At 32.7% G+C, this 26,183-nt stretch overlaps 1 protein-coding gene across 1 annotated transcript in view; it reads left to right on the top strand.

Annotated features, from left to right (window-relative positions):
• Window positions 1-26,183, top strand: part of plcb1 (phospholipase C beta 1) — a 169,557-nt gene that overhangs the window by 3,744 nt on the left and 139,630 nt on the right. Inside the window, exon 2 of the mRNA XM_087289851.1 lies at window positions 11,195-11,272. Coding sequence (XP_087145977.1) covers window positions 11,195-11,272 — 78 coding nt within the window. The remainder of the gene's footprint in view (window positions 1-11,194; window positions 11,273-26,183) is intronic.

Raw genomic sequence — 26,183 nt, 5'->3', positions numbered from 1 at the left:
ACCAGAATTGATTTTTATTGTTTTATTTATTTAATTTAAATTAGTATATTTTGTCATTGGATTTACTCCTTTTTTTAAAGGTAAAGCGTGTGCAAACATTTTATATGGGCTGAATTTGCACGAAAATTATTAAATTTAGTAATGTTCAACATATTTGTTTGTTTAAATTCAGCCCATATAAAATGTTTGCACACACTTAACTTAAATTTTCATTCATTCATTTTCTTGTCGGCTTATTCCCTTTGTTAATCCGGGGTCGCCACAGCGTAATGAACCGCCAACTTATCCAGCACATTTTTTTCATGCAGCGGATGCCCTTCCTACCGATCTCTGAGAAACATCCACACACACACACACACACACACACACACACACACACACACACACACACACACACAATATGACAATTTAGCCTACCCAATTCACCTGTAACGCATGTCTTTGGACTGTGGGGGAAACCAGAGGAAACCCACGCGATCGCAGGGAGAACATGCAAACTCCACACAGAAATGCCAACTGAGCCGAGGTTTGAACCAATCACCCAGGGACCTTCTTCCTGTGAGGCGACATCACTACCTACTGCGCCACTGCTTCGCCATCATTTATTCATTCATTTTCCTTTTACTTATTCTCTATTTCAGAAGTTGTCACAGTGAAATTAACTGAAAGTTATTGCATGTTTTACACAGCGCATGCACTTTCCAGCTGCAACCCAGTAATGGAAAATGCACACTCACATACACACACACACTCATACACTACGGCAATTTTAGTTCATTAAATTCACCTATAGTGCATGTGTTTGGACTATGGGGGAAACCAGAGCACCTGGAGGAAACCCACGTTAACACGGGGAGAACATGCAAACTCCACATAGAAATGCCAACGGACGCAGCTGGAACTTGAACAAGCGACCTTCTTGCTGTGAGGCCACAGTGAACTGAACCACCATGCTTGACGCAGGGCATGTCTGAAGTTAGGGCTGACATGATCGTCTTAGCAGCGTCTGCCAAAAAAAGTTAGTCCACAATTTGTTTACTGTCTGAGCTGGTGAATTTGCATAAAGTATCAAGAATGTTCAGCATATTTAACAATAAAACTGACTTGACTTGACTAGAGCGATCTGATTGGCTGACGCTTGAAAAGTTGAGAAATCCCCAACTTCTATAGTAAGCAACGCTTTGGAAGTAGCGTTGACGGATCCAGTAAGGTAGTTCAGCAATGCTTCACATCACTCATTGAAAGTGAATGGGAAGCGTTGACGCTGACACTGTGTGAATCGGGTGTAATGGTTGACCAGGGGTGTGTTTCTCAAAACCATCGTTAGTTAACTAAGGTCGCATTACAGGCTTTACAAACATAGTTTGTATATTTTCCGTTTCCCAAATCCGTCGCTCCAACGAATATTCACAAACTGCGTCGCAAACTTTAGCACTCACAACTACACCTCTGGAGCTGTAATTAGAAACATAGTTCCTAGCTGTGTTCTATTCCCACTTATCCCCCCTATGCGCTACTCATTTAGAACATTCTACCATTTAAAGTTGGAATTATTCAAAATAAAAAAGCATTAAGGTTGTCTCTCTTAGGTGTAATTTGCTTTCAAACTAATTTTACAGTTCAGTTTTAGCGATCTTCATGTTTACATTTGTGCTCCCTGCGCAGTGCACTTTGAAAACATTAATGTCATTTTGAACACAGCCTTATTATGAAAGCTGTAAGTGACCTATTATTTAAAAGCGGAATTTATGTTACGTCTCCAAAGCTTGTGAAAACAAAAAGCATACGTAAATTCTTTTGTATTTTTATTTTCATGTATATGACATGGGCCTGCTGGTTAGAACTTTCTGCAGTGGTTTACAAGTGTCAAATTGTAAAAGTGAAAAATAATAAAATAAAATAATAAACAATATCCTACTCTATAATAATAATAATAATATTCATCATCATCATTATTAATATTATTATTATTATTAACATGATTTTTTCATTTCTAATAAATAATATTACATTTCATTTTATAATAAATAGCCTTGTTATGTATTTATATGATAGTAGAATACGCGTTAGCTTTTGTAAGTGATTTTATGTTTTAGAATAGAATATGTAATGTTCGGCTTCTCTATAATATTAGTAAAGCAAACTCAGGCTCTAAATGTTCCATTTACATATATTTCAGTTAATATGGAAAGCGACTGCATCTTTTTACCAAATCTAATATTGGATTTTATTTTAAATGCATGTGAGGGTAAAACAATATAATTTGCACAAAGAAATGATGGGGCTCTTCTGTAAAGAGCAGTCCACGCAGTTTAGAGCGTCATTATGGGTGTTTTACGTTATAACTAATGTGGTTCAGGCAATGGAACTACACGTTTTGGGAAACACTCGTCACTATATCGTTCTTTTCCCAAACGATGCATAATACTATGATAGTTCAGCCGTGTGTTACGTCGTTGTTTGTGAAATGCACCCCAGTATGGATTTATGTCATTTCATTTATTAATTTATTTGTTAATTTAGCATATTTTGCTCACACTTTATATCAACGCATTAGTTTAAATCAAACTTTTAATACTGGCTTATTACACTCAAAAATGATGTTTGCTGTTTGTTCAAACTACTTATTCAAAATGAGCTGAAACCACGCAATTGTTGAGTTTATTTGGGGGGACAACTGTTTCATGTTCATACCACTTAAGTGCGCCGTACAAATGTATAAATTAATTAAAAAATTAAAGTGGATTGAACATCAAACAATTAAGTTGTCCCCTAAAACATTTAAGAATTGTGTTGTTCTAACTCATTGTAAATAAATAGTTTAAATAGTCAGTAGAAGACATTTTTTTCAGTGTGTTTAATCCTAATAATTTTCATTCATTAATTTTCCTTTGGCTCAGTCCCTATATTCATCAGGGGTCACCACAGCAGAATGAACCGCCAACTATTCCAGCATATGCTTTATACACCCTTCCAGCTGCATGCTAGTACTGAGAAACTTAATATATCTTATTATAAGCATTTAATAAATCAGTTTTTAACATTTACTTTGCCTCAAAGGTGGTTTGATTCCTGGCTGGGTCAGCTATCATCTCTGTGTGGAGTTTGCATGTTCTCCCCATGCTGGTGTGGGTTTCCTCCGGGTGCTCCGGTTTCCCCCAAAGTCCAAAACACATGCGCTATAGGTGAATTGGGTTAACAGAATTGGCCATCGTGTATGAGAGTGTGTGTATGGGCGTTTCCCAATACTGGGTTGCTGCTGGAAGGGCATCCACTGCTTAAAACAAATGCTGGAATAGTTGACGGTTCATTCCGCTTTGGCAACACATGATAAATAAGGGACTAAGCCAAAGGAAAATGAATGAATGAAAATAAATATATAAATAAATATATTCCTAAGAGAACATTGCGATCTCCTAGTGCTGGTCTTTTGGCACACTACACAGTAAACCTTAAGATCTGGATGTACTTTTTTTTTTAACCGTAATGGTCCAAAAGTCTGGATCAATCTGCCAGATGATAGGAGATATTAAAAATATTCATATTTTTGAAATGCAGGTTAATGCAGGATTTATTTGTATTGTGTGTGTATGTATGTATGTATGTATGTATGTATGTATGTGTGTATGTATGTGTGTATGTATGTATGTATGTATGTATGTATGTATTTATGTATGTATGTGTGTGTGTATGTATGTGTGTATGTATGTATGTATGTATGTATGTATATATATATATATATATATATATATATATATATATATATTTATATATATACATACATATATATATACATATATATATATAAATATATATATATACATACATATATATATATATACATATATATGTATATATATATATATATATGTATATATATATATATATATATATACATATATACATATATATATATATATATATATATATATATAAATATATATATATATATATATATATATATATATATATATATATATATATATACATATATATACATATATATATATATATATATATATATATATATATATATATATATATATATATATATATATATATATATATATATATATATATTGATTAATGTTTATTAATTAATGTTTATTAACCAGTCCCTTTATTAATCCGGGGTCGCCACAGCGAGATGGTCACTGGTCCAAGTTCACGCTGGGTCAGTTGGCATTTTAATGGGGAGTTTGCATGTTCTCCCCATGTTGGTGTGGGTTTCCTCCGGGTGCTCTGGTTTCCCGCACTAGTCCAAACACATGCTCTACAGGGGAATTGGGGAATACAAACAAAATTGTCCATAGTGTATGAGTGTGTATACGTGAATGAGTGTGTATGGATGTTTTCCAGTACTGAGTTGCAGCTGGAAGGGCATCCGCTGCGTAAAATATATGCTGGAATATGCTGGAATTTAGTGCAATCTTGTTCAGAAATAATTGTTATGGTGCACATGAACAAAAAGTGGACATCATGTTCTCCAGTCTAGAGTAATGGGAGATTTTATGAAGAGCTTTTGAACCTTTACTGAAGGAGGAATAATCTATTCTTAGAGATTGACATGATGCAATCATAATCTAAAATATTTCTTTAGTTTGCATCACATACTGTATGTTTGAATGCAAGAAACCTTCAGATTTGACGTGCATTCAGCAGGTTTTGTAGGTGCATTTAGTGTGTTTTTCTGCATTTAATGTGTGCTTTTAGTGCATATAAGTTGTGCATGTGTTTAGTGTGTTTTTGGTCAGTTTAGTGTGTTTATAGTGAACCCAATTAGCATATTTTTGGTGCATTAGTGTTTTTTTAGTGCATTAAATGTTTTTCTTTGGTGCATTTAGTATCTTGTGCATTTAATGTTTTCTACTGTATATTTAATGAGCATTTTTATAATTTTTTTTTTTAGTGCATAAAGTTTGTTTTTTAGTGCATACAATGTTTTTATTAATGCATTTAGTGTGTTTTATTAGTGCATTTATTGTAGTGCTAGCAATATGTTTTAAGGGCATTTAGTTAGCATTTTTGATGCATGTAATGTGTTTTTAGTGCATTTAGTGTGCATTTTTAGTGCATTTAATGTGATTTTAGTGCATTTAGTTTGTTTTTTTAGTGCATTTAATATTGTTTTGTGCATTTCAAGTTTGTAGTGCATTTAGTGTGGATTTTTTTGTGCATTTTATGTCTTTTTTTAGTGCATTTACTTAGTTTTTAGTGAATTTATTATGTTTTATTGTACATTCGATTTTTTGCATTTAGTTTGCTTTTAGTGCATTTCGCTTGTGTAGTGGATTTAGTTGCATTCAATTGTTTTGTGCATTCAATTCATGTTTTTAGTTTATTTAGTGTGTTTTGTAGTACATACATTTATTGTTTTTAGTGTGTTTAAAGTGTTTTTAGTTCATTTACTGTGTGTTTTTGTGCATTTTAGTACAATTACTGTCTTTTTAGTGCATTTAGTGTGCATTTTTATTACATTTAATGTATTTGTTTAGAGCATTTAGTTTGTTTTAGCTCATTTAATATTGTTACTTGCATTTAATGCTTTCAATGCATTTAATGTGTTTTTAGTGCTTTTAGTTTGCAATTTAGTGCAGTTTATGTCTTTTTTTAGTGCATTTACTTTGTCCTTAATACATTTAGTTTCTTTTTAGTGCAGTTTATGTGCATTATTAGTGTATTTAATGTTTTTAGTGCATTTACTTAGTTTTTTTTGTGCATTTTCTTTCTTTTATTGCAATGTTTGTTTTTAGTGCATTTAGTTTGTTTTTTAGTGCATGCATTAATATTGTTTTGTGCATTTAATGTGTTTTATAGTGCATGCTTTTAATGTTTTTAATGCATTCAATGAGCTTTTAGTGCATTTAATGTTTTGTTTGTGCGTTTAGTTTGTTTGTAGTCCATTTAGTTTGTTTTAGCGTAATTAGTTAGTTTAATGTAATATTGTTTTGTGCATTTAATGTTGTATTGCATTTACTGTGTTTTAGTGCATCTAGTGTGCATTTTTAGTGCATTTAATGTGTTTTTAGTGCATTTGTGTGCATTTATAGTGCATTTAATGCATTTTTACTGCGTTTAGTTCGTTTTTAGGACAATCAGTTTGTTTTCATTGCATTTAGTTTGCTTTTAGTGCATTTCGTTTGCGTAGTGGATTTAGTTGCATTCAATCATGGTTTGTGCATTCAATTAATCTTTCAACAATGTTTTAAGTGCGTTTAAAGTGTTTTGAGTTACTTTAGAGTGTGTTTTTTGTGCATTTTTAGTACAATCAATGTCTTTTTAGTGCATTTAATGTGCATTTTTATTACATTTAATGGATTTTTTTATTTATTTTATTTTATATAGCATTTATATTTTTTTAGCGCATTTAATAATTGCTTTGTGCATTTAATGTGTTTTATAGTGCCAGCAATTAATGTTTTCAATGCATTTAATATGTTTTAGTGCTTTTAGTGTGCATTTTAGTGCATTTTATGTATTTTTTTTGTGCATTTAGTTTGTTTTTAGTGCATTTAATGTGCATTATTAGTGCATTTAATGTTTTATTAGTGCATCTACTTCATTTTTTAGTGCATTTTTTTTCTTTTTATCAAATGTTTGTTTTTAGTGCATTTAATATTGTTTGGTGAATTTAATGTTTATAGTGCATTTAGTGTGTTTTTAAAGTACATGTTGAGTTTTCCTTGTGCATTTAATGTTTTGTTCATTTGTTCATTTCTTGAGTCTGTCTGCTTAACGCCACACAGCTTTACATGAGCTTATGCTGAAAATGTTTGACGTTTAAAAGCTTTTCTCTGCCAGTAAACCTGGAAATGTTGGCCTGTTGCTATGGCGACGTTCATGCTGTAGATTCCCGTCTTGGTCGCCGGCTACCGTACAGTACATTAGTGAAGACACGCAGTGCCGGCGACTTACAGGAGCATTTTTAGACCCACGCAAGAGCTAGAATAACACAATCAATGGCCGCTGTCCATCTGCACCGCTGCATGTTATTTTGTGGCTTGTACCGGAGGGAAACGATCAGTGCAATCACTCATATAGAGCACTTATGCAATGTCTGAGTCAAAGCGTCCCGAGACCGTATGCTTTTTTCTTGTGTGAGGAGAGATTATTCTTTACCTCCCACAGAAACGCCAGCGCTTCATTTCTGCTGTGCTTTTTATTCAGCGCACTTAAAATAACTGCAGCTGACTTTACTGTCCTCATCATAATCAGCCTGATTAATCTTACTCTGTCTGATCAGCACTGGACCGTGGATGAATCAGGCTATACTGTATAGTTGAAGTCAGAATTATTAGTCCTCCTGTTTTATTAGCTACTTGTATATTTTTTCCCCACTTTTCTGATTCAGTTTTTCTACACATTTCTAATAGTTTGTTCTGTAGACAAGTGAAAACAAATATTGCTTAAGGGGGCATAAAATATTGACCTTAAAATAGTTTACACAAATAAAAGCTGCTTTTATTCTAGCCCAAATAAAACAAATAAGACTTTCTCCAGGAGAAAAAAAAACATTATATGAAATACTGTGCAAAATTCCTTGCTCTGTTCAACTTTTTTGTGCATTTAGTTTGTTTTGTCAGTGCATTTAGTTTGTTTTAAGGTTTTTTTCAGAGTCATAAATTGGTTTCTTGGGCTTTTAATGATCATTTTAGTGCATTTAATGTGCTTTTAGTGCATCTAGTGTGCATTATTAGTGCATTTAATATCTTTTTTTAATGCATTTAGGTTGTTCTTTGTTCATTTATTGTGTACTTTTAGTGGGTTTAAGATTTTTAAGAGCTATTAACATGTTTCTAGGGCATTTAATTAGCATTTTTGTGCTTTTAATGTGCTTTTAGTGCATTTGGTGTGGATTTTTAGTGCATTTAATATGGTTTTAGTGCATTTAGTGTGTTTTCGTTGCATTTAATGTATTTTTTTAATGCATTTAGTTTGTTGTTTGTGCATTTAGTGTGTATTTTTAGTGAGTTTAATATTTTTTAGAGCTATTAACATGTTTCTAGGGCATTTAATTAGCATTTGTAGCGCATTTAATATGGTTTTAGTGCATTTAGTGTGTTTTCATTGCATTTAATATCTTTTTATTGCATTTAGTTTGTTTTCAGTGCATTCAATATAGTTTTGTGAATTCAATGTTTGTTTTATTGCATTTAGTGTGTTTTATAGTACATTTATTTAATGTATTCAATGTGTTTTAGTACATTAAGTTTGCAGTTTTATTGCATTTAATGTCTTTTTTAATGGATTTAGTTTGTTTTGTCAGTGCGTTTAGTGTGTTTTTATTACATTCAAGGTTTTTTTCAGAGTAATTAATTAATTCTTTGGCTTTTAATTAGCATTTTAGTGCATTTTAATGTGCTTTTAGTGCATCTAGTGTGCATTATTAGTGCATTTAACATCTTTTTAATGCATTTAGTTTGTTGTTTGTGCATTTAGTGTGTATTTTTAGTGGGTTTAAGATTTTTTAGAGCTATTGACATGTTTCTAGGGCATTTTGTGCATTTAATGTGCTTTTAGTGCATTTGGTGTGCATTTTTAGTGCATTTAATATAGTTTTAGTGCATTTAGTGTGTTTTTGTTGCATTTAATGTATTTTTTAATGCATTTAGTTTGTTGTTTGTGCATTTAGTGTGTATTTTTAGTGAGTTTAATATTTTTTAGAGCTAATTACATGTTTCTAGGGCATTTAATTAGCATTTTTAGTGCATTTAATGTGCTTTTAGTGCATTTACTATCTTTTTTAATGCATTTAGTTTGTTGTTTGTACATTTAGTGTGTATTTTAGTACATTTAAGATTTTTTAGAGCTTTTAACATGTTTCTAGGGCATTTAATAAGCATTTGTAGCGCATTTAATATGGTTTTAGTACATTAAATTTTATTGCATTTAATATCTTTTTTAATGCATTTAGTTTGTTTTTGGTGTATTTAATTAGTTTTTTAGTGCCTTCAATATTGTTTTGTGCATGCGATGTCTATTTTAGAGCATTTAATTTGTTTTGTCAGTGCATTTAGTGTGTTTTTAGTACATTTAAGGTTTTTTTAGAGTCATTAATATGTTTCTTGAGCTTTTAATTATCATTTTAGTGCATTTAGTCTGCATTTTTAGTGCATTTAATATCTTTTTTAATGCATTTAGTTTGTTGTTTATTTATTTATTGAGTTTAATATTTTTTTTAGAGCTATTAACGTGTTTCTTGGGCTTTTAATTATAGTATTTTAGTGCCTTTAATATATTTAAGTGCATTTAGTGTGTTTTCGTTGCATTTAATGTCTTTTTTGATGCATTTAGTTTGTTGTTTAGTGAATATAAGATTTTTTAGAGCTATCAACATGTTTCTAGGGCATTTAATAAGCATTTGTAGTGCATTTAATATGGGTTTAGTGCATTTAGTGTGTTATTATTGCATTTAATGTCTATTTTAATACATTTAGTTTGTTTTTTAGTGCATTCAATTTAGTTTTGTGCATTCAATGTTTGTTTTAGTGCATTTAGTGTGTTTTATAGTACATTTATCTAATGTTTTAGTGCATTAAGTTTGCAGTCTTATTCCATTTAATTTTTTTACCACATTTAGTTTGTTTTTAGTGCATTTAGTTAGATTTTAGTGCAGTCAGTATTGTTCTGTGTATTTTTGTAGGGTATTTGGTGTGTTTTATAGTACATACATTTAATGTTTTTACTGAATTTACTATGTTTTTAGTACATTTACTGTGCATTTTAATGCATTTAATGTTTTTTGTAGCGCATTTAGTGTGAGTTTTTAGTGCATTTAATGTCTTTTTTGATTCATTTGTTTGTTGGTTGCGGATTTAGTGTGTTTTTAGTACATTTAAGATTTTTAGATCTATTAACATGTTTCTAGGGCATTTAATTAGCATTTTTAGTGCATGGTTTCATTGCATTTAATGTCTCTTTTAATGCATTTTGTTTGTTTTTAGTGCATTCAATATTGTTTTGTGCATTTAGTGGGTTTTATAGTACATTTATCTAATGTTTTTATTGCATTCAATGTGTTTTAGTACATTTAGTGTGATTTAGTGCATTTAGTGTGCAGTTTTATTGCATTTAATGTCTTTTAATGCATTTAGTTTGTTTTAGTGCAATTGGTTTGATTTTTAGTGCATTCAATTTTGTTTTGTGCATGCAATGTCTTTTTAAAAACATTTAGTTTGTTTTTATTGCATTTAGTTAGATTTCAGTGCATTCAGTATTGTTCTGTGCATTTTGTAGGGTATTTAGTGTATTTTATAGTACATACATTTAATGTTTCTACTGCACTTAATATGTTTTAGTGCATTTAGTGTGCATTTTAATGCTTTTAATATGTTTTAGTGTATTTAGTGTGCATTTTAATGCTTTTAACATGTTTTAGTGTATTTAGTGTGCATTTCAATGCATTTAATATGTTTTTTTTAAATCATTAAGCTAACTTAATCCATTTGCGTTGGGATGATATTAAGGAATTGTGTGGAACCCAACATTTTTTTTTTGCAGTGTACTTAAAGTTTTTGTCTTGTTATTAGTTTAAACATGAAAAAAATTGTAAAGTTAAGAAGCATTTTTTATATAAAATTTACATTCAAATATAAAATAAATGAGTTATTAGAAATGAATTATTAAAAATATTATGTTTATAAAATGTGTTGAAAAAAATATTCTCTCTGTTAAACAGAAATTGCGGAATAAATATACAAAAGGTCTAATAATTCAGGAGGGCTAATAAGTCTGACCTCAACTGTATGTGACAATTAAAAACTTAAACTTAATTATATATCCGGCACAATAAGGCACACAATGTCTTGCTATTTTCAGACCACTGAAATATTAATTTTCCGGTTTTGCTATGTTGGTTGAATAGCAAATCCATTTGTGCCACTTAGTAGACTCATGGGTGTTCCAGGTTAGAAAGGAGGTGTGTTAAGGTGCATCGTTGGCGTGTTGCTATTTTGAGGAACTAAAGCTGAAAGCAGGTCTAAAGTCCAGCACAATTGCGTTAATTGTGTGCCTTGCTCACACATAGCAATACAGAAATATCTTCACAAATGAAAAAGAATTAAAGGAATAAAATATTACAAAATGATTACTTTCTACATAAATATAAAAACCACTGCCCTCATCTCGGGGGGCTTTTTCAGTTTATTCTCTGTTTGTGCATTAAAACATGTGTTTTATTTGTTGTTTTGCTCAGGATTCTTCAACAGTGACTCCAGTGACGTTACGTGTGGATCCGCAGGGATATTTCCTGTACTGGACTGATCAGAACAAGGTAAAATGAGTGAGATATATATGAAAAATTCAATAATCTCAGTTTATAATAACCAGTTTTGTGTGTTGTTTGCTGATTGTGGTCATCTGGTAGCATCAAAATGCTCTCTTGGTAATTACTTGGTAATATATATATATATATATATATATATATATATATATATATATATATATATATATATATATATATATATATATAGAGCAATATCACACGAGTACCAGTGCGATATGGCACTGGTGGGAGGCATGCAGCCTCATGACTTAGCGTCCCACCAGTGCTGATATACAGCCATATCGCACTGCTACTCATGTGATATTGCGTTTATACAGCAGTTCTACGGCACCATCATGTATATAAAAAATAAGAAAATCAAACACGAAGAGTCTAAAAACCCCTTTTTATTTAAAAGTACTTTCTTCGGCAAATCATTCACATCTGCAGCTGACGTCAAAACTGCAGAAGCCGTTACTAATTCACCAACGTCACTTTAGAGCTAGTGTTTGAATGACTCTCTATAGCTTAATGTCTAAAGTGATGACAAAACAGCTGATTTTGTTCACTTTAAGATTATAAGGCTGAATGTGACATGAAATGCCATCAGTCTACAGAGATATCTTCTTACAGTGTTACAGTTTACAGTATTTCTCGGTTGCAATCAGGATATCACAATAATTAACCCCGAAAAAAGCAACGCAGTCAATACCAGACTGCTGTTTAGTGATGGGAAGTTGGGATCATTTTACTGACTCGGATCTTTGAGTCTCGTTCATCAAGATGAACGAATCTTTTTGCGAGTCATTTTCTTCATTTGGTTCAATTTGCCAAAATATTATTAAAATGTTACGAATTGCTTCTAAACACATCTACAACTAGCCCAAAAGGTTGATCACAAGACAAATAAGTCATAAATCGAATATAAGAAGGAGAAAATAATAATTCAATGTTTACCTGCTCTTTTGTCTGTGAAGGTATTGTTGTCTCTTTGCTCAGCTCACCTCTTCATGTCTTCAAATGTCAGTGGTTCGTTCACGTTACACTGACAGTCTCATATAATCTTAATCAATGTACACAGTCTGAGCCGATAGAAGTCATAATAATTAGTTCATCTTTCGAGTCTTCTGGTTCTTGAGTCATTTGTTCATCACGTGACTGAATGACTCAAACCTGATAAAAGACTCGAGAGATGAACAGATCAATTCTTTCTCTGGCTCTAAATGCATATGATTGGCCCATGAGGAAAGAATGACTCAAACCTGATAGAGGATTTGAGAGATGAACGGATCAATTCTTTTTCCGGCTCTGAACGCATATGATTGGCCCGTGAGGAACGAATAACTCAGACCCGACAGAAGACTCGAGAGATGAGCGGATCAGCTCTTTATCCGGCTCTAAACACTTATGATTGGCTTCTGCCTTTCCGCGATGAACGACTCAAAAGACTTGAAATGAACGATACCACCTGGACAAATGTTCAAAATCTTTCATTCTGCACTAACAAAAATAATGTCTGCAAAATTGTTGCAAACAATTTATTTGTGTTGAATTTAAACAAACAAATTAAATTGAGTAATGTTCAACTTAATTTGTTTGTTTAAATTCAGCCCAAAAAATTGTTTACAAGCCCTTAACTTAAATTTTTTTAGTAAATCCAAGGAATCATCTTTGAATATTTTTTTTTTTTCAGTGTGCCAACACAACACACATTGCTGATATGCAAACAAATCGGTATAAATACAGCACTACAACATACAAAAGAGAGAGATCAACTTAGAATATCACTTACAGCATACCTGCCAACATGTGTCTGAAAATCCGGGAGACAGGCCGGAGGGGGTGTTCGGGGGTGAGGTCTCTGAAAAACACTGTTGAGAATCAGGATATGTTGCAACGAGTTTTCTAGAAAAAATTAAAAACCGGATTGTTGCTGGAGACTGGTTTGAAATTCGGGATACTCCCAGCAAAATACTGTTATAAACTTCTACGCGTAAGGGCTTATTATGCAATTCTGTCATCATCTTGTGAATAGAAAACATCAACCGTCTTTGGTCAACTCTATAGCAGGCTAATAGTTTAGTGCCCCTTTTTAATGATTTAATATTAGTATTATGGTTCTTCTGAGTGTGCCAGTTTAGGTTTAGTTCAACACACAGTTCTGATGTTTTTATTATAATGTGTTCAAAAGTGTCATGTTGGGGAAGTGTACACAGTTTGCTGTTTTAGGGGCGTGTTGCTTCACATGAAAAGTAGTTTCCGCTTCCCGTCCAATGTAACAAGGGGGCGGAGCCAAAAGCTCCCACACTCTGTGTTTGCAACAGGCAGGCTGACAGACAGAGAGAGAGAAGCTAAGCATAGCTAGGATGAACATTCAGCCGTACATGTACGACTCGGACACAGACTGAGCAGAGAGTACAAAATCATTTGTGTCTTTGTATAGTTTGTATAGTCTCGATGTACAAGTGCCGAGCTTGTACACTGAGACTAATAACCACACACACTGAATTAACTTTGACTGAGGCACCGAATGCGCTGCGTCATGGCACACCAGACACTCTCAGTGGCACGGCAGAAACATGACGTGTCCCGAATCGTCGCGCCACGCATTCCAGAACTCAACACAAGCCTCCACCAGGGCAAACACAACGGCGCAGCCGAGCCGCCAACCCGGCTCCGCCGCGTGCACCCCAGCAGAAACTCATGACCAGAACTCCGAAATGCACTGTGCCGCGCAACGCAAAAGGTACATGTAATAATTCCGATTAGAGCGATAATGTGGAGAATATTGTTCTTGTGTTGACCCCAATGAGCCTCTCATCTAAAAATAGAGCACGGCTGTTCCTCTAGTGATATTGCTTTGACTCACACGCTGAAGATGGCGGATGTAAAACAAGAAACTGAAGATATGATCGTGACGCGAGGCTTTCAATCAATATTTGTGGGCTGGGGGACCGCTCTCCTACGTAAAGTTGGGGTCGGTCTGAAAACCGCTCCAATCGGTCCAACGTTTTTATGTTGTTAAATTGAAATAAAAGGACTGTGTGTGTTTATTTCACCCCAATATGACAGTCTATACACTATATATTCACACACGTCTGTCCAAACAGCTTGAAAAGTAGATTTTTCACCCTTTAAAATAGGCACTTTTCTTACAAATAAACTGCATAGTTCCAATCTAAACTACTACATTCTCGACTAAAAAAGCCTCAAAAGTACATTTTGTTGTCTAACAACAGTAATTTTTGTCAAACGGTAGTGTCTCTCTGCTTGTTGCTGACTGTATATGGGCGGAGTAATACACAAAGGTGAAGAGTGAAGAGACCTTTGTGTGCTGTTACTTGCAAAATATCGCACGGCTATCAACCAATCAGATTCAAGAACCATTCATTCATTCATTTTCTTGTCGGCTTAGTCCCTTTATTAATCCGGGGTCGCCACAGCGGAATGAACCGCCAACTTATCCAGCAAGTTTTTACGCAGTGGATGCCCTTCCAGCCGCAACCCATCACTGGGAAACAACCACACACACATTCACACACACTACGGACAATTTAGCCTACCCAATTCACCTCTACCACATGTCTTTGGACTGTGGGGGAAACCGAAGCACCCGGAGGAAACCCACGCAAAGGCAGGGAGAACATGCAAACTCCACACAGAAACGGCAACTGGGCCGAGGTTCGAACCAGCGACCCAGTGACCTTCTTGCTGTGAGGCGTCAGCACTACCTACTGGGCCACTGCCTCGCCGATTCAAGAACCAACACGGTATTTAAAATGAAACTATTCAGATGGCGCTCTGGCACGGTAGAAATATGAACAGTGGCCTGATTTGTGGCTAGGCGCCGCGGAGAGCTGCCGACTATGTGTACCCTGATAGAAATTTGAAATGCATGACGCTGCGTGGTGCAACGCTGTGCGTCACCGAGCGGCGCTTCTGGTGTGCTTCCTGCTTAAGGTTTAGATTAACCTTCCTAAGAATCTTTGACAGCATTTTAACATCAATAAACACACACATTCACCCTAAACTCCTAAGCAGTAAACAGAGGCTTTAAACAAATGAAGCACACACATGCATCTCGTGATTTTTTTGTCTGTGTGTGTAGTTTTTCTTTTGCTCTGTGGAGGGAATGAGGTTGGGTCGTTTGTCCAGATGGAGATCTGACAGCCAAGTGCTCACATCGCCTCAGAGTCTGGCAGACCCAGATCATGTCCCACTTTAAATGAAGAAACATATCCATGAAAATATGATGCATGTTTAATCTGAACTCTGGGCTGCTGAATGCTTGATTCTGATTGGCTGATGAGCATTGTAATGCATTTGGCTATTTTCAGATAAACACAGCTAAAGTAGTTCCGGCAGGTTTTATGGTGCATTACAGCTCCATATCACTACGCTGAATGATTTATTTCACAGCTACAACAGTCAGAAATCACATCAAAATACAACAGAAGGCTTTGGATGAGATGTGGAAGAAACTAGTGCTACACACTGGAGCAGTTTGATGACAAAATGTGTCAGATATCGGAAATACAACATCTGAGCAGTGGCTTCAGGTGTCGGAACAGTAGTATAAGCAGTGTAATCCACTTCGGTCTGTTGAAGTATTCGAAAATAATGGACACCCTAGGTCCTACAGGCACACATTCACCATATATCCTAATAATTCAACAGGCTGTCGTCAAATATGCCTTACATAATTTTCAAACGAGCATCAAACATCTTGTTGATTGTTTTGGTTTTCTTCTTGCCTTCTTTTCTAACAATTAACCCATGCTATTTGATTCTGATTTCCCGAGGATCATGATGAAAGTGTGCTGCTATTTTCAGGTCAATGCACAGCTAAAGTAGTTCCGGCAGGTTTTGAGCACAATTGCAGCTTGTTATCACTACACTGGATGATTTCAATTATCTCACAGCTACAACAAAAATCACATCAAAACGCATTAAAGGGCACCTATGATAAAAAATCTACTTTTCAAGCTGTTTGGACAGATCTGTGTGTTGGTATAGTGTATTGACCGTCATACTCGGGTGATATAAACACACCCAGTCCTTTTTTTTCAATTTAACTACAAAAAAAGGGTTGGCCAATTGGAGCTGTTTTCAAATCGATCGCACCATTACGTAGGTGTGCGATTCCCCCCGCCCACCGAATTGATTGACAGCTGCGCGCATTAACATGTTCCGGTAGTCGCATGTATATGTCAACAAGACCAGGCAGACATACGCAAAGCAACCGGGAATAAAAGCTCTGTTCTGTTCGCTAGGATCAGCAATCATCATCAAATGTGATTAAGAGTAAGTTTCACATGTTTAAAGTGTTTTAAAACAGAGTATGTGTGTAATTAATTACAGCGTTTTACTTCAGCTTTACTTCATCAGCACAGCCGCGTGTCAGAACAATTATAAAAGAAGACGCTTCAATCCCGGTTTGTGGAAGTTAAATCAGGTTTATTTTGTACATTAGCATAACAGATATCCACACTTGAGGTTAGCCTTAACTAGGCTAAGCGCGCTCTGTCTGTCTGCCTGCCTGCGTGTGTGTGTGTGTATCATCTGCGGTGTGTGTGCGCGCGTTTACTTTGTAACGATATTGTGTGTGACTCATCAATGCAACTTCACAATACTGATTAGTAAAGGTTAGTTCTTACTGTAGTATCTCACAAACGCTCTGTGAGACCTAATTCCTTTAAGTCTGTCTGTTGTCTGACGCAGCTGAGGGAGGAGGCATGTAGAAACAGTGGGCGGGAAAGAATCGGCTTAAAGGCGCAGTACGACAAAACCACCCCCTGCTGGAAATCAGTATAAAACAGCATCTTGTAAAAGGTATAATGAAAAATCTGATGGGTATTTTGATCTGAAATTTTATATACACATTCTAGAGACGCAAAAGACTTATATTAAATCTGAAAAAAGGGGTAACCTAGGTGCCCTTTACCTGGCTTTGTCGCCTTTTTGCTATTTAATTTGTTTACCCCATTATGCCCCTTTTAACAAGGTCTACATAAGTCTGATGCCCCTAGAGTGTGTGTATGAAGTTTCAGCTCAAAATACCACACTATTAATGTTTTATACCTCTCTGAAACTGCAGCTTTTAGGTTTTGATCCTAATTGTGGTGTTTTGGTGGCTGTTGCTTTAAATTTAAATGAGATTGTGCTCTTTGCAAAAGAGGGCGGAGCTACACATACCTATGTGTCAGCATAGTGGCAGATTCAAAAACAAGACTTATGTCCTATGCTAATGAGGGAGAGATGTTCGCTAATGGGCGGGGTGGCATGGTGGCTCTGTGGTAAGCACTGTCACCTCACAGCAAGAAGGTTGCTGGTTCGAGTCCCAGTCGGGTTCGTTGGAATTTTTGTGTCGAGTTTGCATGTTCTCCCTGTGTTGGTGTGAGTTTCCTCCGGTTGCTCCGGTTTCGGTGGTTTATTCCGCTGTGGCGGCCTCTGATTAATAAGGGAATAAGCTACAAGAAAATTAATAACTGAATAATTAGGTCAATATTGTGATAATTACATATACTGCGAGAAAAGCTTCAGCAATTAATTGCAACAAGACAATATTAACGCTTCACATTGTGGCCACATCACCCCCTCAGATGTGTGTAAATTTTCTGGCCAGCAGATACCCACACTAGGGAATGCTGCTCTCTCATTGGCTGTAGGTAATCGCCAATGTTATTTTCAATCAGAACACATTTCACATGGCGCGATATTAAATTGCAGAGAGCTCCAGATATTTAACATGCTAAATATCTCACGATGTTGGCAATTCACCGGCGATTCTGTCAGATTGTGTCTTATTTTTCGGGTATATGTCTGTGATTTCTCAAAACGAGTCAAAATCAGAGCTAAAATCATGCAGTCTGAACTCGCCATTACATAATTGCTCTGTAAATGCATGCAGACGTCACAGATTATGGAAGAGCAGGAATTCTCCATTGTAGCCTAGACAGTCATTACAGGAGAATCACAGGCACTTTTTTCTTCAGATAACATCAGGTCATTCCGCCTTTACAGCAGCTCTCCGAGAGTCCCAACGCATCTTATCACGCACAATTAAGGTCAATGAGCTGATAAATGCAGTTCCGAGCAAATCAAGAGCTCCTGACATTGACTTTATACTGTGAACACTTGCAGGAAAATATACCTTTCTCATATTTATTTGCCTCTTTCTATGAATCTGCATGTCTTTTACATGTTTTTAGAGAAGAATGCAGTTTAGCATATTGCTTTTTTCCCCCCAAATGGCCGCAGTAATAATAATTAATAATAATAATAACAAAAATGGAAATAAAAGTAGTAAAATAATAATAATCTCAATCAAAATAATAAAAATGGAAGTAAAATTATTTAAATAAATATAATAATAATAATAATAATAATAATAATAAGAAGAAGAAGAAGAACGGAAGTAAAATTTTATAAAATAAATATAATAATGATGATAATAATATAATAATAATAATAATAATAATAATAAAAACGGAAGTAAAATTTGTAAAATAAATATAATACGGATGATGCTAATAGAATTATTATTATTATTATTATTATTAAAAATAATAATAATAATATTAAAAACCCAAGCAACAATAATATTAATAAAAATAATAAAATATTTATAGTAATAATAATAGCAGTAATAATAATAATGAAATATGGAAATAAAATTAGTAAATATCAAAAATAACAATAATAGTAATAACAATAAAAAAATAAAATAATAATAATAATAATAATAATAATAATAATAAGAAGAAGAAGAAGAAGAATGGAAATAAAATTAGTAAAATAAATAAATAAATAAATAAATAATAATAATAAAAATAATATTAATAATAATAATAATAATATAATTGAAATAAAAATTATCAAAATAAATAAATAATAATATTAATATTCATAATAATAATAATAATAATAATAATAATAATTATTATAATAATAATAATAATAATAATAATAATAATAACAATAATAATTAATTAATTTATAATTCATGTAAATATATTTTTTTAACCTTCTGGTAGTATTTGGTCATTTTAGACAAAATTTTTTAATTCACTTACTTTTACTTAATTTGAATACACAAACATTCAATTACAGAATCCCCGGAATGGTCAATAACTCCTTGACAATTAGTATTGGGTAATTTACAGTGTGCTTGAAATTTGGCCAGTAATACTGTGAAAATGGCCAGTAATACTGTAAAAAGAGCCAGTAATACTGCAAAATTTTCAAGCGAAATGTAAATTAGTAATTACAAATGTGCTTAAAAACTACAGCACAATTATAATTGTTAATTTATAGTGTGCTTGTGAATTTGACTATAATACTGGCAACCCAAGTTGCCCACAATACTGTAAATTTTACAACAATTTTTTTTACAATTGAAGTGAGTTTTTTGTTTTCCTTTTCCTGAGGTTTTGTAATATAATGTAATGTGTGTATTTATATAGCGCTTTTATAGTGTATGGCCATACATCCACAATCATGAGGGTTTTTTTTCCTTTCCACCATCAGTGTGCAGAATCCACTTAGATGATGTGACGGCAGCCACAGGACAACGGCCCCAGTGCGCTCACCACACACCAGCTATAGGGAGAGTGGAGAGATAGTGATAGTGAGATAGGGATGATTGTGTGGCCAATGAAGGCAACTTTGACCAGGACACTGGGGTTACACCTCTACTCTTTACTAGAAGAGCCATGGGATTTTTAATGACCACAGAGTCAGGACCTCGGTTTAACATCTCATCCGAAAGACGGTGCTCACTGCCAGTATAGTGTCCCCTTTAAACAAGCAAACTAATCTGCCAATGGGGTAAGCAAGCTTTCACAGCCAAAACAACAATATTTAGCTTGTTTTAAGGATAAACCCACTTAATTTTGACTTATATTTCTCTGAAATCAAGACAATATTTGTTTCTTGTCTAGAAAATGCTTCTTGATTTAAGAATATTTATATATTTAGACTAGAAACAGGACAAAAACTCTAAATAGGAAAAGCATTATTTTAGTGTGTTACAGTATACTCATTTTTTCTTATTTATTTTTATTTAAACTTGCGAATTTTTGGACTTCTCCATTGCTGTTTAGAGAGTTGAACAGGAAGTGAGGTCATTAGGGTGAACGCGACGTCCTCCCGTTCAGTGGTTTATATAAGAGAATCAATGGTGATTCAGCGCAGTGAGGATGCAGAGTTTGTGAAGCAGCAGTGAGTAATGGCAGAAAAAAACGAATATTCATACGAGTGACTCAGAGAGCAGATGGGATTGAATAAAACGCCGCTAATCGTGAAGAGCTGACAGGACACCCTGAAGCGCAGCGCCTACTGGAGACACTTATTATCAAGCATGATTTTAGGGCTTCAGTCTGTGTGGATGAAAAATGGAAAGGGAAATGAATAAAATAATAATAATAATAATTATTATTATTATTATTATTACAATTATTATTATTATTATTATTATTACTATTATTATTATCATTATTATTGTTATTATTATTATTATTATTATTATAAAAATTCTAATAATTCTAATATTAATAACAATTAAAATAATAATAATAATAATAATAATAATAATAATAATAATAATAATAATAATAATAATAATAATAATAACATGGAAATAAAATAGGCGAGGCGGTGGCGCAATAGGTAGTGCTGTCACCTTACAGCAAAAAGGTCACTGGTTCGAGCCTTGGTTGGGTCCGTTTGCATTTCTGTGTGGAGTTTGCATGTTCTCCCTGCATGCGTGTGGGTTTTGTCCGGGTGCTACGGTTTCCCTCACAGTCCAAAGACATGCGGTACAGGTGAATTGGGTAGGCTAAAATGTCCGTTGTGTGTGAGTATAAATTAGTGTGTGGATGAGATGGGTTGCAGCTGGAAGGGCATCTGCTGCATGAAACCTGTGCTGGATAAGTTGGCGGTTCATTCCACTGTGGTGACCCCTGATTAATAAAGGGACTAAGCTGAAAAAAATTAATTTATTAATAAAAACAATTAAAATAACAATGATATTAATAATAAAATAGAAGTAAAATAAATATAGTAATGATAAAAATAAAGTTAATAGTGATACAATGAATAATAATAATAAGAAGAATAGCAATAGCAACAATAATAATAATAATAATAATAATAATCATAATAATAATAATAATAATAATAATAATAATAATAATAATAATAATAATAATATTGTTAATAACAATTAAAATAATAAAATGGAAAAAATATAATAACAATAATAATAATGATATTAATAGTAATAAATAAAAATATATAACAATAATAACAACAATAATAAAAACAATATTAATAATGATAAATCGAATAATAGTAATAATAATAATAACAGTAACAACAACAACAATTAAATTAATAATAATAAAATAGAAATAAATATAATAATAATAATAATAATAATAATAATAATAATAAAATAATCATAATAATAATGATAAAATAATAGCAATTAAAATCATAGTAATAATAATGAAAATAAAATGTATTAAAATAATAATAATAATAATAATAATAACAATAATAAACAACAATAATAAATTAATTTATAATTAATTGTTTTATATTTAATTGTTATTATTTTGATCATTATTAATATAATAATAATAATAATAATAATAATAATAATAATAATAATAATAATAATGATGATGATGATGATGATGATGATGATGATAATAATAATATTTCCATCCAAATTATTATTATGTTCAAGTCTTTCACATAATATTTAATTACAATATTTAATTATTATAACATTTAATCAATATAATATTTAATTATAAACATATTTCAAACATTTCCTGTTTTGCTTATTTATGATGTAAAAATATGATAAATTAAAACAAAATGATAAAAATATGAAACTAATAAACTTTTATCACTTTATTAACTCAAAATATTTATTTTATTTTATGCTTTTTTATGAGAAAACCATCACAATGCTATCAAATCGGAAATCTTTTATTTTGTATTTAATTACAATATTTAATTATTGTAATATTTAATCAATATAATATTTAATCATATTTATATTCCAAACATTGACCTGTTTTGAATATTTATGAAGAAAAAGTATAAATTAAAATAAAATGTAATAAAATAAAATAAAATGATTAAAATATGAAAAAAATAAAATGTAATAAATTGCACACTAACCTTAATATTTCATTAATAAATAATTAATATTTATTTATTTTTTACATTTTCATGAGAATAACATCACAATTATATCAAATGATTTAATATTATAATATTTAATAAATATAATATTTAATTATATACATTAATTATATACATGTTTACTGTGTTGCCTATTCAACCTTTACAATACAATAGCATCCTGTATTATAATGCAAAGCGGGTGACTTTTGACTTAAATCGATATTTCTATATTTGGAAGCACTGTGGGCCTTGTTATGAACGCTCACTTTCAGGCATTGGATTATTGAATATTAATATTGAATAACATTACAGAGAGTTTGAGAGTCATTGTGAGTTTGAGAGCATTGGTCTCATCATCTTTCTGAGCTTCCTTCTGTTGCCATGGAGACGCTGAAGCGCATTATTCACAGCCATCCAGATACTCACTGTTATCATAAAGATCCTATAGTCATATGAAGAGGACAAAAGCACAAAACTACCCTGAGATTGAGGCTTTTCTGACTTAGTGCATATATCTGTATATAATATACAAGTAAACTTTCTTTAATCAAAATGCATTGAACTGAGAAGAAAAATGGCATGGCATTGTTATTTTATGCATGTTTTTTTTATTTTATTTATTTTTATTTATTTAGTTTTATTTTAATTTTTAATTTATGTATTAATTTATTTAAAATGAGAATAAAATTGACAAAATGTTAAGTATTATTGTTTATTTATTTAATTTAATAAAAAATATTACAAGGTGTTATTTATTTATTTATTTATTTATTTATTTATTTGGTATTTTGATGACTTTGCCATTAGAGTCAGAAAATAATGTTTTTTTAGTTTTGAATTAATATTATGTATTATTTCTCTTTTTTTTATAATGCTTTTTTTTATTTATTTGAATGTATCAAAATTAATTTAGTTTGTCTAATTAAAATGGATTTTTTATTGATTTGTTTTATTTAAATTAAAATGACAAGTATTTTTCATACATTTTCTTTTTGGCTTAGTCAATTTATTAATCTGGGGTCGCCACAACGGAATGAACCGCTGATGTGTGGTATTAATTTTTTTTTAAATCTATTTATTTGGTATTATTATGACTGTCAATGGAGTCAGAAAATAATGTTTGTTTTGAATTAAGATTATTTTTATTTCTCTTTTTTAAATTAATTAATAATTATTTATTTTTATTTATTTAATTTTTTTTTATTTAAATGTATCAAAATTGGGCAGCACGATGACACAGTGCGTAGCACAATCACCTCACAGCAAGAAGGTCACTGGTTCGAGCCCCGACTGGGTCAGCTGGCATTTCTGTGGGGAGTTTGCGTGTTCTCCCCGTGTTGGCGTGGGTTTCCTCCGGGTGCTTTGGTTTTCCCCACAGTCCAAACACATGCGCTATAGGTGAATCGAATAAATTAAATTAGCTGGAAGGGCATTCGCTGCGTAAAACATATGCTGGATAAGTTCCGCTGTAGCGACCCCTGATTAATAAGGGCACTGAGCCGAAAAGAAAACGAATGAATGAATCAAAATTCAATTATATTTATTAAAAGGGATTTTACTTTTGAATTTGTTATTTTATTTTATTCAAAATGGCAAGTTGTTAGGTATTATTTATTTATTTATTTATTTATTTATTTGGTGTTATTATGACTCTGCCAGTGAAATCAGAAATTTTATGTATTTTTTTAATTAAGATTATTTTATTTATCTTTTTAATGAATGAATGAATGAATGAATGAATGAATGAATGAATGAATGAATGAATGAATTAATTAATTATTATTCTTTATTTTATTATTTGTTTAATTTTATTATTTAATTTTATTTTATTTAAATGTATCAAAATTAAATGAGCTTATGTTTAATTACCTTTTATTTTATTTTACCATTTATTCTTGGTTTGGTTTTAGAATCATTTTGTCATTTTACTTCTTAATTACGTATATTTTGATTTAAATATTTTGATCTTTGAACTGGAAAACTAGGTAAAAATATGAGTGAAATTTGCAATGAGTGACAATTTAGCAATGTAAACATGAAACAAAAAATAAAAGAAAATAAACACATTTATTAGTAATGTTCAAAATATCAGAAGAATTAAGTAAGTTAATCCTTAAAAACAAAAATATTTATCTGCTAATATATTTGCAAAAGCATTCTTGCTTTAATAATCAACCCACTTCATTTGAAAAACTTTATACTTGTTTGTAGAATAAATGTATTGATATACACTACCTGACATTACTTCCTCTTGTTGTCGATCCCAGTTGTAAGAGCAACAAATTATAACTTCTAGTTGATCATTTGGAAAAGTGGCAGTAGGTGGACTCTTCTGAGAAATCATCTGTTGAGCTGCATCCCAATCATCACAAATACTGCAGAAGCAGCATGGAGCCAAGATTCTCATAGAAATCAGTCAAGTTTGGTGAATAAAATATCATGGTTTGGGGTTACATTCAGTATGGGGGCGTGCGAGAGATCTGCAGAGTGGATGACAACATCAACAGCCTGAGGGATCAAGACATTTGTGCTGCCCATTATATTACAAACCACAGGAGAGGGACAATTATCCAGCAGGATAGCGCTCCTTCTCATACTTCAGCCTCCACATCAAAGCTCCTGAAAGCAAAGAAGATCAAGGTGCTCCAGGATTGTCCAGCCCAGTCACCAGACATGAACATTATTGAGCATGTCTGGGGTAAGATGGAGGCATTAAAGATGAATCCAAAGAATCTTGATTTGAGGCGACACGACTTTAGTCAGGTAGTGTAAATAGATATGAATGTATCTTAATTTAATAATATTTTTATGAATTATTGTAATCAATAATTATTGATTATTATACTGGAAAGCAATACAAAGAAAAACTAAATAAAAAAATCTTTCTTCCTCCATTGTTGTTGCATATTTGACGTTTACATGATCAGAAAGTTCTCAAACTCAATGTACTTGTGCGTCTTCTCATTGTAAGGTGTGATCAGTGTGTATGTCAGCATTGTGTAGTGTGTAGTATTATCTGTGTAGTGTTTGTATTTCAGAGTTATCAGCCGGCCTGAAATAAAGCTGATTAGAGCTGAGAATGACCTTGTGGCCTAGTGAATGTTGAAGGAGACGTGCGTGTGTGTGTGTGTGTGTGTGTGTGTGTGAGTGTGAGTGTTTTGTCTGCTGTATTTGTGTTTCAGGTCAAAGCTCTGAACAAATGACACCCAGCGTGTCTTTATATAATCTACTGTTCACAGAAGTATGTCACACTCACACACAGACACACACACACAGAAATAAGTGTGTCAGGAACGGGCGCCGACTCTAGGACACCCGAAATGAGTTTCAGGAATGAACAGGGGAAGAAAACGGAGAAATAATTCACAGCAGCAGACTGATTTTGACATTATAATTGGCTGTTTTGAAACATACGATTGAAAAAGTGTGTAGTTTAATCACCTTCAGTCAAACTATATAGATTTATTGAATGGCTGATGGCGACACGGTGGCTCAGTGGTTAGCACTGTTGCCTCACAGCAAGAAGTTCGCTAGTTCGAGTTGAGTAGCACCTATAGTGCATGAGTTTGGACTGTGGGGGAAACCAGAGCACCACGCCAACATAGGGAGAACATGCAAACTCCACACAGTGGGGGCTCGAACAGGCAACCTTATTGCTGTGAGGCGATCGTGCTACCCACTGTGCCACTGGGACGCCCTGGATTTTTTCAGTTATCTA

The sequence above is a fragment of the Danio rerio genome, chromosome 17, assembly GCF_052040795.2.
Source record: "Danio rerio strain M-AB ecotype USA chromosome 17, GRCz13ab, whole genome shotgun sequence".
NCBI classification, from domain to species: domain Eukaryota; kingdom Metazoa; phylum Chordata; class Actinopteri; order Cypriniformes; family Danionidae; genus Danio; species Danio rerio.
The sequence above is the reverse complement of the archived record's forward strand: the minus strand, read 5'-3'. Positions and strand labels throughout refer to the sequence as shown.